Raw genomic sequence first — 19,724 nt, forward strand, 5'->3', positions numbered from 1 at the left:
CTTCTCAGGGCCGTAGGCAAGGGGGGGGGGGGGGTTGCGATGGGTGCGTCCGCACCCACCCACGGGCCAATAAGGTCCGCCTAATCGGGGGGTGAGGGTGACTCTCAGAATGCAGGAAATGTGGACTTAAACAACTTGATTTTTCAAAATTTCCCGGGGGAGAATACCCCCCCCCCCCCCGAGACGCTCACGCCCCTGGCGCTCGCATCCACCCATGCAAGATCCCGCGACTTAATTAACGACTTAATTATTAATATATGTTATTATATTTTAAAATTTACTTAAGGTCTAAGAAATCATTTTATTTATTTATTTTTATTTATTTATTTTCATTATTCATGTATTTATTTACTCGGTTTCATTAGCATTACTTGCCAGAGGCCTAACACGCCTCATAATACCGAGGATAAATAAAGTTTTCATTCATTCATTCATTCATTCATTCATTCATTCATTCATTCATTTTCATTCATTCATTCATTCATTCATTCATTCATTCATTCATTCATTCATTCATTTCATTCCTGCTTCTTACAATGAACTACAACCAGTTCATTACGTTACTTACAGAAAACTAGTACATCAAGAGAAAAATATTCAGAAAATTAAGTACACAATACGCTACTTACAATAAACTACATACTGCACGTTACTTATAATAGAATTACATTACATAGATAACGATAGACTAACGGTATAAAAGAACCAATGAGCAATGGGAGACAAGGCACCGAAGGCGCCCCAGGCTAGGCGGACGATGAATGAGCCCCCGACGCCTCGGAGCCGTCAGTGTGCCACGCCGAGCGCCCCCTGGCGACCCGACCTGAGAGCCCCGCCGAGGACGCGGGCCGGCTTCCCCTTGTAAAAGTTTGTTATAAAATTATATTTAACTAAAAAGGAGGGCAGACTTGAAAGCTACAGTACGCTGCTTTTAAAAACAAACGTAACTATAATATGTTTTTTTTTTTTTAAATAAATGTAGTATGTATTTCTTACAATTAAAGCAGACTACGGTACTAAAAGAGTCATAAGCTATATCAGATTTTGCTCAATGAATCAACACTGACAATAAGTTGGATCTTAAAAAACAGTTTTTTAGTGTTTTACTCCAAGATGACTTGCCTTGTAGCTTTGCCTTGTGTGTTTCGATTTGTAGCTAGTTTAGAAGGATAGCAAATAAGGCTTCCCAGAACAAGTCTTCGTCACTCCTAGAAGCCGAGTAAATGTAGTATTTAGCAATTTTTATGATACAGAGTTTTAAACCAACTTTGAGGCAGGTCGTTGGTGAAACCTTACAATATAATTATGTTCTTTAGTAAGATAAATTGTATCATTGTTCTTATCGTTGCGAAATGGTGGTTATAATTAGCTTGTGACTTGCGTTTCGTTTAAACGATGTTACTGTGTTTAACTTTTAAACGTCTTTGAATATTTGCGTAGAAGGGTTGTATGAAGATAAACATCAAAGAGGTGGTAATAAGTACAACGAAATACGGATGAGACTACGGAACTGTAAAATTTAGGTGAGAACGTTCATTTTCTACGCTGATAGCAAGATAAGATAAGCCGGTGTGTGGTTTACTCCAACATTTTGCAAAGAGTGAAATTATAGCAGAGATAAAAAGTAGTGTTCGTGTGAGAATTTGAGGTAAAAAACACACAGATAAAAATTGGAATTCGAAAAATTCTGGCAGTCTATAAAGTAAACTGATGGAATGTAGAAGCTAACGCGCCTTTAGTCATTTCTTATTGCCCTTTTTACAGCGTGGGGACGGGTTACATGTAGAGGATTAAAATGTCCTGAAGTGCGTTATTCCCCGTACAGTTACCTTTTACTATGTAATGTTAAACATTCAACATTCATTTGTCTGAAATTTAAAGACAAGGCAGGATCTGCGATTGCGCGTTTTCAAAAAAATATCAGCAGTAAACTTTCAAAAATCGTGACAAGCGCGAAAAATGTTTCAACAAGTTCACACGGAAATTCGAATGGCGGGAAACTAGCCTAGTGGTTTCAAACTCTTCCATGGTACTTCATATAGAATCTTGTAGAAACATCTGGCCTGCCGCAATAACGCAAACGCTACGCAATAACTCTACGCAAAACGTCCGGTGCGCAAACAATGTCGATTTTTCTCGTCCACCACAATTAATTGCATGCATGTCATGAGTGAATTCACCAAATTTTGTTTGAAAGCCAATATTAACGACTCACATAAACCTGATTTTTAAACGGCTTTTTGTTTCTTAATTTTTGCGATAGTTCCACTCCGGAATTATTCTGTTATAGTCAATTATGTCTGTCAATTGGAGTACTGAATGCTAGAAATCTAATGTAACTTAGTAATTTTTCCTTATAGAACACATTTTCAGTTTTATCTACTCAAAATTGCGCTTAGTGTTTTACGTAAACCAATATCCATTTTTGAGGCCTTTTGCTAAACACGTATAGAAAATCGCTCAATGTTAAACTTATCTTTTAAAACTTTCTTTACACTTAATTATTTTTAAGTGCACCTCACATCGAATCGCAGTTGTAGCTTGATGCAAGGTCTGTTGCATGCAAGTTTTAAATTAGCAGTGCTCATGTTATACTGCGTTTTGTTTTGATTATGAATTGACCCACCTATAGAATCCTTTTAAAGACCCAGTGATGTGGAAAGACTGGTTTTCTGCCCTGATATTACAATATTGCATACAGCTTAGCGGATTTAGCATGCAAGGTTTCCGATGACAAAACCACACAGTTCGCTCCTAAGCGCGGTGTCTTCGAAGCGTCCAGGACATTTTGCCCTGTCCCGGTTTCTACGGTTGGCCGTTGACTCCAAAACTGAGGTAAATAGACTATAACTCTGTAACTGTATCATCTCATTCGACAGTACTGTTTTTCTTCTTAGTACAAACATTTCATGCGACCAAACAATTATTCTACTTTTCTAGAAGTAAACAGTTTGTTGTCTTCTCGCTCCTACACATAGGTTAAACTTTCATTCAGAACACTCGCTTTTAAGCTAATGAAATTTTGATTGTAATTTAATTAGAGATCATTGTAACGGATTCATTTTTCATTCCATACGACGACGATAAAAGTTTCCAAAATTATGCGCTTTTCCTTATCGAACTTTAAGTGTCCTCTTGGTGAAGAAAAATAAGAAACAACTTGCGAAATTCATTTGTGATTCAAACATATTGGGAGCTGCTAGATGAGAAATTAAAGCTGGTTCTACTAGGTTTTTGGCCGAAAATTAAATCCTCTTTCTGGACGTACGATATTTCATTTATATAAATCCTCTAGAATGGACGTCATTTAATTTACCAGGCTTATTTAAACTGCATGAACACAAGCTCAGTTGTTCGGTTAACACAATGAATTAAATTTAATTCACGGAAAATCTATTTATCTTTTAACTTACGGTCGCGTTTAAAAAACTTACCATCATTAATTGTCATGAAGTATTTCCGTGAGGTCAAGCAATTTATAAAACAATGCATTCCAATTAGCTACAGATTGATCGTCAAGTAACTTGCTTTGTTATTAATAAAAGGCTGCTTTCTTGTACTTTATATTTAATGAAAAGAATTTTTAGCTAAGCGATTAGTTATTGAGGCCTTTAAGGGTGCTATAACGTTCCAATACAGATATGATTCGTGTGCGAGAGATACATAAACAACAGCTATTTTGGAAGGCAACGAATGGGCACAGTATCGGAAACGTTATGATTTCACGTTTTTGAACATAAGGTGTTTTCAAGAGAACAGTTGAAGTCAATACAATAGTTACATAATTTTCTTACATGCAATACAGTGTTTTTTGTAACTAAAACTTCAAAGGCGATTGTATACGCAGAATAGACGAGGGACCAATATGTCAAATTCCAAAAATGGCACTTGCAATTATTCTCTTAATAAAATTAACAACATCAATTGAAAACAAGTTAAAGTACGCGAACCGTTTTTTTAAGAAACCTATAAAAACTGTCTTTTTCAATTCACGAGAGACCGTCGATTATTATCAACTGATAGGCACTCATTCGTGACTTTGTGGCATCTTGGACACTTTCCCAAACATATTTTTTTTACGATATATATTGAGCTCTAGCATCAATGTTCTGATCCATTCATTAAAAAAATAGCCAAAAAAATTAAAAATCGTTTCCCGAATTAAACGTAAAAAAAAATAATGTCAGCATACCTTGAGTAGCGTTCTCATTGAATTCTGGTCAGCTCAAATGTAGCTCCGCAAATTTTAACTATTTTATTTTTTTGTTGTTGTGAGATAAAATCGTGGCGACGACAGGATTCCAGAATATTCGTCTTACGGAACTTTTGACTCATTAACAGATATTGACCAAGAAAACATCTAGTTGAGGTTTCTGTCTCATCGTTGGTTATTGTTGAACCCACGCTTGATGTAAGAAAAATGTGAAAACCCTCGACAGCAAATGAAAAAGTACACCTACACCTTAGTCTGAGTAGTTTTCATTTTCATTCATATCTTTAATGTGATACGTGAATACGGAGTTTTGACAGAGTCGAGATGTAAGTTTGACTTTTATTTCAGTCTAGGTTAATGTTATAGTCTTGTATTGTTCCACTATAAGAGGTTAATTGCGCAAAGATTAACATAATCTTAACAGTCTTAATGGCTTAATTTTCTCACTAATCAAAGCTAAAACGCCGAAAAATTATCAACTTAATTGAAGGATGTTGGGTAATCTCAGGATAAAAGCTCATCTAAAACATTTTAAAAGACAGCTAGTTGTTGCCATAACGGCTTTTTGGCGAACTCGACGGGATTTTGGCTCAATTAATTAAAGCCCTTCAATATTGTTAAACTATATTGACATTATTATTGATATTAAATTGTACTATATTTTGGTCCTATTTTGGCAAATAGCAACAAAAAGTCGATACATGTAGCTTGTTAGCTTACATTTTTTTCCAAACATGCTTCGAGTTATGTGTTCAACTGAAGTGTGTTACATAAAGCCGTCTTAAATGGGCCCAACCACTCAATCTAGAAGTCTTTCTAATTTAACCTGAAATGGTTGGCATGGAAACAGATATTGGAAAATGTTTTTGCAAGAAAGGTACACGATTTTGTGTAAGGCGATTGTCACGTTATCTTTTCGAAGTACCAAAAAATATATTCGAAAGTCATAATAAACCCAAAGGGCCAACGGATCGCAATTTGGCTCACTTTAATTTGCTCTTTTACTCTGCTTCTTTTCAGAACATCCCCACGTAACACGAATTTTGGGAATTTTTCAGTTCAAACATTCGAATGATCTAAAACAGAAGCATTTATTTACTGACAATGCACTCAAAGAAGCACTACTCTTTCGAGCCAAATGACTCGCGAGAGTATGGCGGCTCAACCTCGGGTCGTGACTCGGGAAGACCCACATATACAGCAAACATGTATGTTGGACCAAAAGAGGACAAGATTGAAAGAGAAAACTACCTTACGAAGGAAGATTCTAGGCGGGTATCTGAGAACATAACCAAGTCTGTTATAAAAAGAAGTATTATCGACAAAAGATCAAGCTCCTCGTACAGAACAAGAGAAGGCAGCCAGTCATTTCAAACGAGGGATTTGCAAGGAATTTCAGGCAGAGATCCTTCAAGGATTGCTTTGGAGTAGTTCATATGACATGAACGAAAGTGAAAACAAGGCTCCTATAAGTTCGTTCTATTCCTCTTACTCCAAAGATGAAGATCTCAGTGCCTCAACCAATTTCGGCCAGCCAACCAATAACATGCAAAACGGGATAGCTTCTTTTTTTCTATCGGGCGGTGGAGCAGGAGGTGATGGTGAAAATGTTGATACAAGAACCAGGAACGAGGAAGAAGATAAAGATTCCGCAAGTACTTCAAGTTACAAAGCATCGTCCTCTGGAATGCATGCAACAGGAGGAGAAAGCTGGAGGTCTGGAGATAAAACCGACATGTCTGGTAGCCTTGGGCGAAAAAGGTCTTTGGAGAGGAATGTTAAGATAAAGGAGCCAGAAACAGATTCTGTCAGAGAAACAGACGATCCAAGAAAGATCACTTTGGAGGATACAAATATTCTGCGAAGAGCTTTGGAACGAAAGCAAGCGTCTAATTCACTGGAAAGAGAAAGGCTTTCAAAAACGTTTTCCGGAGATGACGGCAGTGATCCTTCGAATCCTGCTTCAAGGGCATATGTGTCATTTTTAAGTGAACGCAGTGAGAAAGATTCACCTCAAGGGACTGCTGACGATTATCCAAAGACAAGATCTTCAGTAACTACAACGTATGACCTTGGTTACAGGCGGAATACTAGAGCTGGAAATGATGACGTTACTAATCGAATCAAAACATTTGAGGTTGCTGCAGAGAGGCTGGGCCGTCCAACCAGAAGTACTTACTCGGTGGAGTTTCCAGGAAGTATCAGAACACGTTCCCGCTCTTCGGAAAGCCTTGACGACAGTAAAAGAAGCAGACTGGGAATCTACCAAGAATTGCCAGGAAGAGAGGAATTCCTTTCTTATTCCAGATCGTTGTCCAATACCGGAACATCAAGATCTGACGAAGGCAAGGGCTTTTCAAGGGACGACAGACGCACTGGGTCACTTGATCGATATGCAAGCAGTAGGGATTATAAAAGAGAAGACGATCGTGACAGCCGTGCCTCGCTTTTAAGGTTAAGAAGCCGGTCTTCAGAGGATTTGAGGTCTGTCGATAAAGATAAAGAGAACGAAATGTATCCACGCTACAGGTCTCGATATCTTCCCCGCCAAGGAAGCATTGAGCGTGAAGACAGATTTGGTCGCGATGTGACAAATAGGAGAGACATTGGAAGAAGAGAAATGAGCCCATCATCTCGTGACAAGCTAAGAGAAGATATAGCAAAGCTAAAGGCTGAAGCAGAATCTCGACGGGTGACCAAAAAAGGTGATATCAAGCTATACTCGTTTAGCAGAGGGCCCTCGGAGTCCATTAGCAGAGATATTAGAAGTGAAATGGGATAATCTTAGCGAAGATAAGCTTAGAGAAGATATAGCAAAGCTCAAGTTTAAAACAGAATCTAGAGAGACCAAGAGAGGTGATATCAAGCTCTATTCATTCAGCAGAGAGCCCTCTATTCAGGACAAGCTTAAAGAAGACATCGCAAAACTTAAAGCTGAAACATTGACGCGAGATCACGGAAGACCTTACATCCCACCACCGTCTTCGAGGACCGAGTCCGAAAACGTCTCCTCGAGATGGAAACGTCGAGAGCCCTCCATCCAGGACAAGCTTAAAGAAGACATTGCCAAGCTGAAGGCTGAAACAAGAAGTTTCCCATCACGACCAGGAAGGGCGTCTGGTGTTACCACTGAAATGATTATTCCAGGCAGAGAGATGGAAGACAGGGGGAATGTTCGTCGGAGAGGACTCGCCAGAACTTCGATTGAGCGATACCACCTTTCGAAAAGGGATGGGGATGTGTTCAAGGATGAACAAAAGAACGAAGAAACGCAAAGGTATGGCAAGGTTGAAGACCTCAAGGATTACAATCATAAACATGGCACCTTGCGAATGGAGGACAAGCCAGTCTCACGCGATGAACTCGCATATGCCGAAAGGGATATTAGAGATGAAGTATTTCCAGGGTCTTCAAGAGAACGCTTTCGTCCCACAAGAGACCACGGTGTTTCTTCCCCAGGAAGACCTAGTGAAGGAGCTCCGCCAACATATTTCTCAAGAACTCGACATGATGATTCCTCTATGTGGCCAAGAGCAGACGAGAGCAGACTGACAGAAAGGAACGATTCTCAGATTTCTCCAAGAAACGAGTGGGACGATCCCAAACGAACAAGCTGGGAAAGTAGAACCGAATCTACACAAGGATATGCAAGTAAAAAAGTATTCAGGGCAGACTCCACAGTGTCCATCTCATCCACCAAAGATGCCGAAGGTGGCCCAAGCTCTGTAAGAGGATTTTATCATGGAAGTGTCTCCAAAGAGGATCACTCTGCTTACTTTCATAGACAAAAGAGTGATAATGAAGACGGTTATCCAGAGTCTTCCAGAGTGTCAGAGCATGTGAGACGACCAGACGAAGCAGTGCCAGCGCATTTAAGGCGACCAGTCGAAGCTATAGCTGAGGCTGTAAGTCAACCAGACGAAACAATTCCAGAGCCTGTAAGACGAACAAGCGGAATTATACTAGAGCCTGTAAGACGACCAAGCGAAACTATACCTGAACATGTTAGTGGGCCAGACGAAGCTGTACCAGAGGCTTTAAGTCAACCAGACGAACTAATACCTGTGTCTGTAAGACGACCAAGCGGAACTTTACCAGAGCCTTTAAGGCGACCAGATGAAGCTATACCATTACCATATACAGGATATGAAATTATATCTCCAAGACGGGAGGATTCCGTCTCATCTCTCAGGGAGTTGAGGGATGAACAAAAGCAAAAAGACAAGGAAGAGAGAAAGGTGCATTCAGAAAAGGTTCATTCAAGTCGTGAGTTTGTAACTAGAAAAACAATCAGAGACTCTGACGTTTCTCGGGAAAGCTTCAAAGACGACGCACCCAGATTGCCTTCCACAGTGGACACCTCGAGACGTTTCTCCGAACGATCTGAACCTCAGCCAAGAAGGACAAGCATCCGAGAAGAGATCAAAGTATCAGAAGAAAACAGGATTCCTTATTACAGGGAGGTCGTTGCTCCAATACCAGAATACAAGGATACCAAACCTTCAGGAATGAGTGAGCTCAGGAAGAAAATTGAACAGCTCAAAAGTAAAGTTGATTCACTTGATGATACAAGGGCTCGTATGCAGCTCGAGAAGTATGTTGATGAACACTCAGAGAAAAAGCCGGATGTTGAGATCAAGGATCCAGTCAAAATAAAGAGGTACCAACTGTCCGAACGCAGTACAGAGAGAACCTCAGTGGTCGATGGTGCAGATCCACTGCTGAAAAGAGCGGTAGGTGTCGTTGCATTTCAACATAATGACTTAGAAAGTATTAGAATGACTGTTAGTTCACGTCACACTGAGCCTTGAAAATAATCTTATTGTAATTTTATACGTGAAAACAAATGCTTCTGTAAACAACCCTTATTCCCACTGGATTAGCGAAAGTATTGTGCTCCAAGAATGAGCTTTGGTATTTGTTGAGTCCAGACAAACACACGGTACGAATACTTGTGGTAACAGATTCGCTAAATTAAGAATGGTATGATGGGTACGGTTTTAAAAGTATTCTTTTTTCTAGCTAAAGCCTAATACTACCACTGCTACTGTTGCTGCTGCTGCTCTTACTTCAAACGCGTTGTTGCATGGAAATATACTACAGATATATCATGCTTATATATTACACTTTTCATCTTTATTAGAGCATCGATGTCACTTCTGAGTCAATCAGCCGACAAATCAGTAGACAAACGAGCCACGAAAGCTCTATAAGACGGATAAGCAGCATTCGTGAAGAGGATTTAAGGGCAACACCTCGGACCCAAGTAGTCGACGAGTCCCCGGATGAAGTCTTTCCCAAGGTGAGGATACCGGATGAAAAGCCTACCGTACAAGTTTTGACGCAAACACGTGACGCAGAAACGATGACTGCTCCTGAGGTTCAAGAACATGTTGGCGCAGACGTGATTCGCCGACAAGAATCGATCGTAAGTTCGATTGTGGACGAGCCAGACAACCTTGATGAATTGCGAGGTGTTCCTATTGACCACAGAGAAAGGAGACCTCAAATTGAAGAGGTAACAGAACTGCATTTCAATTTAAAATTTGCACTTGCGGAATCTGTATTCCTATTTTTAGCTGGAGCAGGTCACGCGGGCTTGAAAATAAGACGATTTTACTTCCTAGCTGGTTCTATTTCTAATCGGCATTTTATTTAAGTTATGTATGGGTTCCATGTAAAAAGCGCTTATTATGTCAATGACACTAGCAAATATTCACAATAAAATGTTTATAATTAATCTTTATTAAGGAAGCCATACGTCAAAGAGTGGTTTACAGTAGGGTTCTCTAATAATATTAAAGAATTGTAAAAAAATCTAGGGAAAATAACTGAAATAACTTTGTCATTTTTTAACCATTGTTGCCATAAAGGTCGGAACAGGACAAGGGATAGACAGCGGAATTACGACAATCCAAATAGACAATCAGCAACAAACCTTGTCACCAAAGAAGGACACACAAGGATGGTGGAACGCTTTTACGGCAGAGGACGTTGACCGCTTGCTGGAGCTTGGAAACTGGGGCCCATGGAACGCATATACTGCCGAGGACGTAGATAAAATGTTCCAACTGGGGCCTGTGAGAAGACGAAGTCTCCGTCGGGGATCTCACGAGAGAAGGTAGGTGATGCAGTGACTCCATTTAACGCTCTTGGTGTGTAAATTATTGATGTGAGGCACACAAGGGCAGGTAAGGCTTGAAGACAGTAGTTATTAGATAAAGGGTGCGCTGAATTTGTTTTTAGCATGAGCATATTGGTGCTGTTAACAAATAGGTTGTTATATGCTAGTGGTAATTTCCTCTCTCGCTTGTACGTTTACGTTTACGTGTCATAAAATAATAATAATACATAATATTTTAAGAAGAGGTTGGGGTTTTGGGGGTTGAAAAAATATATTTTACTAAAAATATATTAAAATATAAAATATAAAAAAAAAAGGAAATGAAAATTTGGATCATGAAGAAATTAGGAATGGACTTAAGTTAGTTGTTCCAGGATGCTATACAACAAAAACAATATATAAATTAATGTGTAAGTAGCCACACAAGGCGAAGTTTTTGATAGCCAATAAACATGATAAAGCCCATAACTCTGTGGTAAGGGTGGTGTTACTAGACAGTTAGTAATCTCTAGCTGGCATTAAACGTGACATGAAAACACAAAGTTATCATTTAAAACACTGAAGTACATGTGACATCATTTTCTGTTTGAATTCACAGATCCTTCAGAAGATACCCAAGACGCTCGAGAGATGAACTCGTGGATGTTCACGTGAGAGTTCGAGGGAGGCAGGAAAAACGTAGTCGTCCTCAGTGCATCATTGCCCAGGCAGCACCGGAGGAGAAGGCCATAGTGTTAAGGGATGTTAAGGAGAGCGCAGATCCCTTCATTAGTAAGATCAAGGTGGATGATGTCTATGGAGCGGATGCTGTTAGAGTCGAGAATGGAGTTGTTAAAATCAAAGTTGGCGACTTGACTTCTAAAGGAAGGTAGGATACAGTTAAGCTGAGCGATATGGTTGAAGTTATGTTACAGCGGTTTCTTTGACGTCGATAAGTGATTTGACGCTTAGTTAGTTGAAACTCCTAAAACACGATTTGTTTGAGTGGGACGTGCAATTATCAGTAACACGGTCAGATCTGAACTGACTGACTAACTGACTAATCTGGTCCTCTGCAAGTGCCCTGCACGTTTTTCATAGCCCCCATTTTTCAGGATCCTGCCAGGTCTTCACAGCTATAATGTGGCGGCCCAGAACCTGGGTCCCACTGTATTTCACCCTGACAGGCAGTCCCCTACTCCACTATTGCCCACCTTGCACGAACGAGGACGTTAAGGTGTGGTCTTTTGGGAGGCACAAAACACAGGTTATACTGGCCTATACCGGTTTTACTGTTAGCTTGTGTGGGCTGAGGATCAAGTGGTGAATTCGTGAGTCTGAGAAAAACACAACTCAATACTGGGTTTCTATTAGTTTGCATTTAAAATTAAATCGTTTCGCCGTATTTACTCTCTAGCATTTTTTATATCCCGAGGCTTCAAAAACCCGAATTCATTTTTTTTTTATCTCTAAACGGTTGTTGTCCTGGTTATCGATAAAATATTTTCAGAGGGGTGTTGGGATTGACGTGCATTAAAAAAAAAAAAGAAGTCAAAGAGAAGCCCTATTAATTTTTTTTACCAAATATCAAGCTTGCTTATAAAATTGAAATCTGTCATTGTTATTCCTTTAGGAGAGCGTGGGCGAGAATTCTACAGCAGAAAAACCGCATCATTGAGGTATTTTTCCTTGTTTAAATCTATAAATCTTGAATCTTTCTTATCTTGATCTTGAATCTTGGTATAGGAGGTGACCTGGTGAGAAAACGAACGTTAATATCAGAGTTATAACTCAGTCTCACTCTCGTTTGACTCTCATGACTCTCATCTTCTCTTGTCCGACTGTCGTGTGCTCCAATCAAATTTGAACTTGCTTAAATTTCCACCAGAGTCAACAACATTTTTCAACCGATTGATAGGCAGATGACGTCAACTTTTGTGTATACCCGATCTCAGCTCATTTGACCATGCGGCGATGACTTTGAAAAAGCTAATTCGTGTTATTTGATTTTTATTAGTCGGACGGCACTGTTACTGTTCCAGTCAGCCACGACCATTACGAAGATGGTGTGTACCGCACGAACTACTACCAAAGACAAGAACAAGACGGTACGATGCGAGTACCAATCAAATTCAAGGTACAAGAACAAAACAAAGCCTTAGCTAACAAGCTACGCGTTGTCAGGGAGATGAAAAGAGCCGGAAGTTTGAGACGCAAGCGAAGGGCCGCAGGGAGCAGAGCATATATCGTGGGCGCACGATACTACAGCGGAAACTTGATGTTAACGTCTGCTGACGGATATCGCTCTCAAGGAAATCAGAGGGAAATAGTTTTGAGGCAACCGCAAGGAAGCTCTAAGGTGTGTTTATCATGATGTCACTCATTCACTGCCCATCATGTCCACTAGCAGGTAGGGCAGCAACAAAGGTCTTTCACCGCTGTCTGTCTTTGGTCAGCTTTTGGACTAGGTTTGAGCTTGGTTCCAGCCCCTCATTTCTGATGTCTCTATAGAACGTCGCCATGTATTCTTGGGCCTGCCACGCTCAGTGTTTATTATGGTAACAACGAATAAATTTAGCCACGATTTGATGTCCTTCTTGAGCTCAACTTTGGAACACTATGCTTGAAGGGAAAAAAGAAAGCCGATATTCATATTTTTATTTACAGCAAAATAGTCAAATCTGTAAAAGTCCCTACAAAGGACAAAAATACAACGTCGAGTTCAAACTCAGGGGAAAACTATTGATACAACATATTTCCTGACAAAGAATCCTGGAAATATCCGTCGTCATTAAAAAAGTACTTAATCTTAAATTATTTACCAATTATCGCTGAAGACTCTCTGACAGCTTAGGGAATTCGGCTTTCCCTCACCCACTCCTCTCCTGTTCTTTTTTTAATCGTTTTTCTTCAGCGCCTTTTAAAGCAAGAAACGAGCAGCTTTCGCTCCGAGTCCTCCGTCCTTACTTACTCAACCCCCCTTTACGCAGATCTGGTTCCATCACTGCCCCGGTAACACAGTGAATAGCGAATCGTACAGGTTCGGAGAGAGAGGTTAAAGCAGACGATTTTTTTTCGTAGATACCTACCATATGCTTAATGTTCTTGTTTTCTTTAAGGTTACTGGACGTGAAATTGTGCTGAGACGCGGCAGTCAACCCACTGCTTTTCCAATGCAAACAGTACAGCGGATCCACGAAGGCCACAAAATAACAAGGCAAGCAACTTCGTGTAGAAACGAAGACGGAAAAATGGTCATCACAGTACATGCTGTCCCACCACAGACACCAAAGTTTAACCTTAAACAAGTCGGAGAAAATATGACGCGCACATCAGAGATGCTCACATCTGGCTCCTTCCACGGAAGTACCCTGGGCCATCGAGGTGTCTCCAACACTTCAGGGAATTACTACGTATCCTCGAGTTCCGGTGGTGGCGGGATGTCGGGCGCTCCCCGAGGGTACGTGACGACGTCTACTTCCGGTCGGCAGGGGAACCAAGGAACTTCCTACTTTGTCACTGATCCTACCGACTCCATTGATCGCAGGTTGGGAAAGCCCGGTTACCATGGAGTTACTCGTGTTTACACCTCTAACAATATGTCCAGCACTCCAACAATTATTCCTTATGAAGATGACCTTCATCCGAGCCGACGAGGAACTCTGAACGACTCGTTTATAGCCGATCCGATTTATGGGTATTATGACGCACCTGGGTCGAGGATTGTTGTTTCAGATCCTCGTCTAAACGCTCGTACGGGTTATGGAGAGAAGTTTAATCTGCAAGATCATGGTGGCATATCCTCAGTGCAGTACGTGAATGGGGCACGACAAGGCAGCAGAATTATAAATGAAAAGTAAGTAATCATAGTACTAGAGCGGTTTTTCCTTGAGTGTCGAAAGTAATTCGCGTTTGTATTGTTTTGCATTACTACGCTCAGTGATTGGTTTAAACTCTCGCGCCAATTCACAGCCAACAGTTAAAACCAAAACCAATACCAATCATCATAGTGACTCGCTCCACACGCTTCCCGCGCCTCGTGCCGGCTACATGTTTTGCTTCAAGTTTTGATTGGTTTACTGGATTGTCTGGCTGTGATGGAGAGTGATTACTTTGGTTTTGGTTTTACGACACTCAATTGAAAACTGCTCTAAGATAAGACTAAAATGTAAATAGCCATTAAAACAAGGCTTAAGCGAGCATATTAAAAGGATAGAGTGTGCAAACTAATTTAATTTTAATATGTTAGTATTTAATATTCGTTACATTTCAGAAAACAATTTGAGACTTTCATTGCTTCTACTACACCCAAAAAGATAAAATATTAACACTGACTTGGAAAAACCAACTGAGAAAAATATGGATCATTTAAAGACAATAAACTTTCCCCTGAATGATAAAAATACTTCCTTTGATGGTGCTAATAATTTGTAACTCTCTTTTGCAGAATGAACTCAAACGGCCGATATAGATATGGCTCATCTTGGAATACCAAACAACAGGTATAGAGAAAATTATTCTCCTTCAAAATCTTACTTAAATATAATTTTACTCTGCAAAAAGGACAAAAAATATTTCTACACATGGAATGATAAAACTTAAAGTTTTCAAAAGAACTAAAAAAGGTTAGGGGTGTTGTGCTCCGTACATGAATTTCAATTAACAGCTGTGGTAAGGTGATAACAGATTCTTGAAATACTTCGATGGCAAGATTATGAGGGTTGGGTATAACGTTATTTTTTAATACTCTTCAATGACTGCACTCAGTAAGGAAAACCCAGAGTCTTCACTCAGACGTTTAAATCCAAGATAGGGGAAACCTGGGGAAGGAGTTTGAGAAATGGCATGAAAAACTAATATATATCCTTTCGTTAACTTATAGACATCCCTTGGAAACGTATCTTTTTAAAGGAAATAAGGCAATTCAATTGTTCGTAATATTGATGTGTGTGTTCAGGTTCCGGAACTTATATTGAATGTTCTGCGTAACTGTTATTATTCATTAAAATATCAAATATGCCGTTTGCTCTTATTTTTTTTTTTAGGAAAAACTAAATGGCCGTTCAATGGCTTGGGCCGTCGAAGAAGTTCGTCCAGATTTTTAAATTTCACTTCAGTAATTATTGTCAGGTAAAAATTCTTTATTTAATTACTCCCGACTACACTGTTGAATGCATTTTTAATTTTTTTCTAGACTGCTTGACAGTCGACTTATTAAATAGCTTACTGTAACCCTTCATTTCTTAAGTAAAAAGCTCTTGGTTGCGCTCTCGCCACAATACCCTCGCCCCCCCCCCCCCCTGGCATCTTTCTGAATTGTCTTGATCCGCCCCCTGTTACTGATTATGTCCTGGCTCGGGGTTGCTTATTAGCCTCAATGATGGTATGAGAGCGGCTTTTTATCTCTAAATGACACTGATTCAGTAGTTTTTACAATCTGTTATTTAATCGTGGTTTGAAGGGGCTAGGATAGGCTATTTTTGTTTTTTTCTTGTATTACAATCTTAATTCTTTAATTATTAGCTGCAAACGTAAAGTAAAACTTTGTTCACTTTTTCAGGGATAAATCAATCAAGAAAGTTAAAGATACTCTTGGACTGTGAGAAGATCGTGGTTTGATCTCCGATTTGGGATAGACATATAAAGAAAAGAATATATTTTTTAATTACAAAGCTATTGTCATAATTAGAATTTAAGCGTCAAAAGTTGAGAAAAGGAGGATAGGCCCCTGGGCTATACCAAGGGAATGTTTTGTTTCGATCACCCTCGATCTAATGATGGCGGTTTGGATTAGGAGAGACTGGATCCTAGGGTAATTTAATCACTGGAAGGCAATGATCATAAGAGAAATATAATCAAGGATGTTGATAGATAGATATTGCGGACATTATTTGCTTAGAAAGCTCAAAAAATTGAGAGAAGCTGTGAATATATTTCAATCAGCTATTTTTTTTATGTTTTTATTGGGTTTGTCGGGTGATGGGAAACGAAACATTTCATTGTGGTGGCCTCAATGTAAATACAAAAAAAGGTGCTAAGAACGAGAGTGTTTGATAATAAACATAAGAGTTAGGAACACGGCGGCAATACCAAAATAGGAACTATTGATATTATGCAAGATGTGGTTAAAAAAGTCTGCAATTAAAGTCTGCAGTTAAATGGCATGTTGTAGTCACTGCAAAAAGTAAAACAAACTTGACTCATAAAGGGAGATGACCATGTACAGCGGAAGAAAATTTACAACGCTTGGGTGTTAACAGTCCTCTTTAATTTGCCGAATCTGTCGATGTAAGCTGTTAGGTATAACGTCATTTTTCAATAGTCTTCACTGCCCGCACTCCACAAGAAATGCCCAGAGTCTTTCAAGCGTTTAAATTCAGGATGAAGGACACACCGAAAGGTGTTTAAAAGCCTGAAAGACCCTGGTGACGAGAATGAGAAATGGCATAGAGGACTTTATTTTTATCCTTTTGATAACTGAGCTAAAAGTTCCTTGAGAACGCAATTTAAAGACATCAGGCAATCTAATTGTTCGTCATATCAATGTGTGTATTCAGGTTTAGACACGGTGCAAAATTGCAACAACTGTTACGGGCGAACGTTGTAATTCGAAGTGGACTCAATAGATAGGCAGATAGATGAAAAACAATGCAACAGTTTGAGCGCAATTGTTCAGATAGTAAAAAAAGATAGGAATTTGCGCGCAATGTTGCAGATCAGCAGGAATTTTTTAAAGCAAAGACATATAAATAATAAGGAAAGATTTATTGCTCGACGTTTACTCCCTGTGTGTGTGTGTGGGGGGGGGGGGGGTGGTACTCTCCCAAATAACCTATACGAGTATGTGCCGCCCAACGGGGTCGTGGTTTTGGGCTCCCGATCTAGAACGGGGTATCCATTTTAGAGACGATTCCTAGAACGGGGTATGATATTTCGAACACACGATTTTTTCTAAAACGGGGCGCTACTTTGGAGACCCGGGCGGCACATACTGTACCCATCCAAAACATACCTGAGTACCCCCGCCCGGGTGTTTACTACTAGTCTCTTGAAAATGGCGTCATGATGACACCGAAACGTTGAGCAGTAAATGTTTCGTCGTTTTTGCTCATAGCGTAAAAACGTTGAAATTTTGCGCGCAATGTTAGAAAAACCTTGAAATTGTGTTAATCAATCAAAGAACACTAATTCTATATACGTATTTTATTAGGCACGCAATGCGTACTTTAGTCGACTCGGTTAGACATCTCCTATTTCCTTCGCTTCACGCGTGAACTTGAAGCAAAGGTTGCAAGTAGTCTACAGGCAATGCTATCACCTAATAACTTGCAAATAAAACTAAATACAAGTTCTCGCTATAAAGACTTGCTGTTTATCAACAGGTTTTTGTTTCTGTTCAGTTTTTGTCTTGCAATTTCGTTCGTTCGTTGGCTTTCATTTGAAAGGCAATCTAAAGCAAGAAGTGGAAACAAGCGAAGCACTAAAGGCGAAACGTTTTGGAAACATTAACTAACCGCGCAATCTGCATTTTACTAACCCAGGAAAAAGGTTGAGCCAGGTTAACATATTAACATTTTTTTTTTGGTAGGTCAGCTATGTGTCTTTCGAAACTATAATAATAACGCTTATTACATTTTTCTCTTAGCCATTCGATTTCCTAAATCGTGGCCGACTCAAGCAACGAATGAGGGAACCAAAAAGCTCTGAGAAAGAGAATGTGTGGTATTTTCCTGATTTCTTTCTAATGAATAATTTGATTGGTTAATACAATCCGCCTAAACCGCAATCCGATGTATTCGTTGAACATGATTGTAATTATCTGTGCGTAATTCAGCTGTTGAATAAAGTGGTTATGTCGTATACTTGCGTGGTTAGCTATTTTCACTTGAAGACGCGTTTTACCACAAAAAAGTAATACTAAGGCAATCCATAAAGCAGAAAAAGGGAGAAGAAATTGTTTTACAGTACACTCAATTCTGTCGTACTCAGTTCAAAGATAGCATACACAAAACATTTGCAAAGTAATATGAAAGAATAGGTTTAGCTAGGTTTAACTGTTTCAAAGTTGTCATTCGCTTGCATACAAAGTAGGGGTCATGAATGGTCCCTCAAAATGTTGCAGTGCTCGCAAAATTAAGCTTTTGCTCGGAATGCTCGCAAAATTTTAGTGGGTGCTCGTTTGCTCGTGCTCGCATATTTTTACAAGTGCTCAAATGCTTGTTTTTGGGTGGGATAGCTATTTGAAAAGTGCTCGTTGCTCGCAAGGCTAATTTTTGTCAATGCTCGTGCTCGCAATGAAAAACGCTGTGCTCGCATGCTCGCAAAGACCATTTGATACCCCTCAAAGTGACAATTTCAAAATAAACAAAAGCTCAACAAACCTTTTCAATTCCTTTCTTCTGCTCTCTTTCCTTCCTTTGACAGAAGGTCCATACAATTTCGATCCTAAGGGCCTGTTTACATGATTCCGGAATGAAACTCGTTCCGGAATGAAGTTCGTTCTGCATTCGCATGACAGAGTCGACCGGTTCAACAAAAGGTATTTTCACGTGCGCGGTTTTCGCGCGAGATCAAAACAAGATTGCGCATGTTTCGCGCAAACATGTTTTTGGCTGGCCGTATCTGCAATTTTAACGAGTAATTTGACCATAGAGCTGCTTCTTTGGGCTAAACAGTAAATGCTATTACGTTTTTTCGCTCTAAAATCAAATTATGGAGTCCGTGTGCGGTTTCACGAGTTGCGGTTTCATCTTGGAATGAAATTCGTTCTGTGTTTACATGATACCAGAATGAAATGTCATTCCAGAACGAAACTTTCATTCCGGAATGAAAACCGGAATGAACTCATTCCGGAATGACTTGACTTTCGTCTCGGTATCATGTAAACGGATACAGAGAAATGTATGGGGATGGAATGAACTCGTTCCGGAATGAAAGCCATTCCAGAATCATGTAAACAGGCCCTAAGAGATCATCCTGCCTCGTCGCCCTGTTTGGAGCAAACATACCCCCATTCAGTCCAGTGCCAGGCCTTCCAAAACCTTTAGCGGATTCCTGTTCCCAGGTGATGTCCATTTTGAGGGGTACTCCACCAACACCTTATTGCAGTCCAGCAAGACTTTTTTTAAGTGCATCCTCTTCCTAGATAATTTACACAACCGGACACCCCCATGGTGCTGTACGTCAGTAGACAATGGATCTCCTGAATTAAACCAGTGATTGCCTCTGTTTATCTCCCCCATAATTTCAGTTGCAAGTTCGTTTCAACTCGTACATCGTTCGCACTTTTCCCACGGCCACTCCCACCAATTGCTTCGCGTGGACATCACCAGTCACTAAACTACCACTTCCTTATTGTTACTTATTTTCGCGGGAACTTAAAATTTCGCGAAAATGAAACGGGAATAT

The 19,724-nt window shown here is 39.9% G+C and overlaps 1 protein-coding gene across 1 annotated transcript; it reads left to right on the plus strand.

Moving 5' to 3' along the window:
- Nucleotides 1–2,653: 2,653 nt before the first annotated feature.
- LOC144638387 (uncharacterized) lies at nucleotides 2,654–18,176 on the plus strand. The gene is made up of 13 exons (XM_078497602.1): nucleotides 2,654–2,835; nucleotides 5,234–5,640; nucleotides 5,687–6,905; nucleotides 7,060–8,946; nucleotides 9,357–9,731; nucleotides 10,087–10,334; nucleotides 10,936–11,205; nucleotides 11,950–11,995; nucleotides 12,334–12,675; nucleotides 13,436–14,172; nucleotides 14,764–14,818; nucleotides 15,362–15,446; nucleotides 15,877–18,176. The coding sequence occupies exons 2-12, from the start codon at nucleotides 5,318–5,320 to the stop codon at nucleotides 15,419–15,421; spliced, it is 5,562 nt and encodes a 1,853-aa protein (XP_078353728.1). The 5' UTR covers nucleotides 2,654–2,835; nucleotides 5,234–5,317; the 3' UTR covers nucleotides 15,422–15,446; nucleotides 15,877–18,176.
- The last annotated feature ends 1,548 nt before the right edge of the window (nucleotides 18,177–19,724 follow it).

Source organism: Oculina patagonica, chromosome 14 (genome assembly GCF_052425735.1).
Source record: "Oculina patagonica isolate OP01 chromosome 14, crgOcupat, whole genome shotgun sequence".
Classification (NCBI taxonomy): Eukaryota; Metazoa; Cnidaria; class Anthozoa; order Scleractinia; family Oculinidae; genus Oculina; species Oculina patagonica.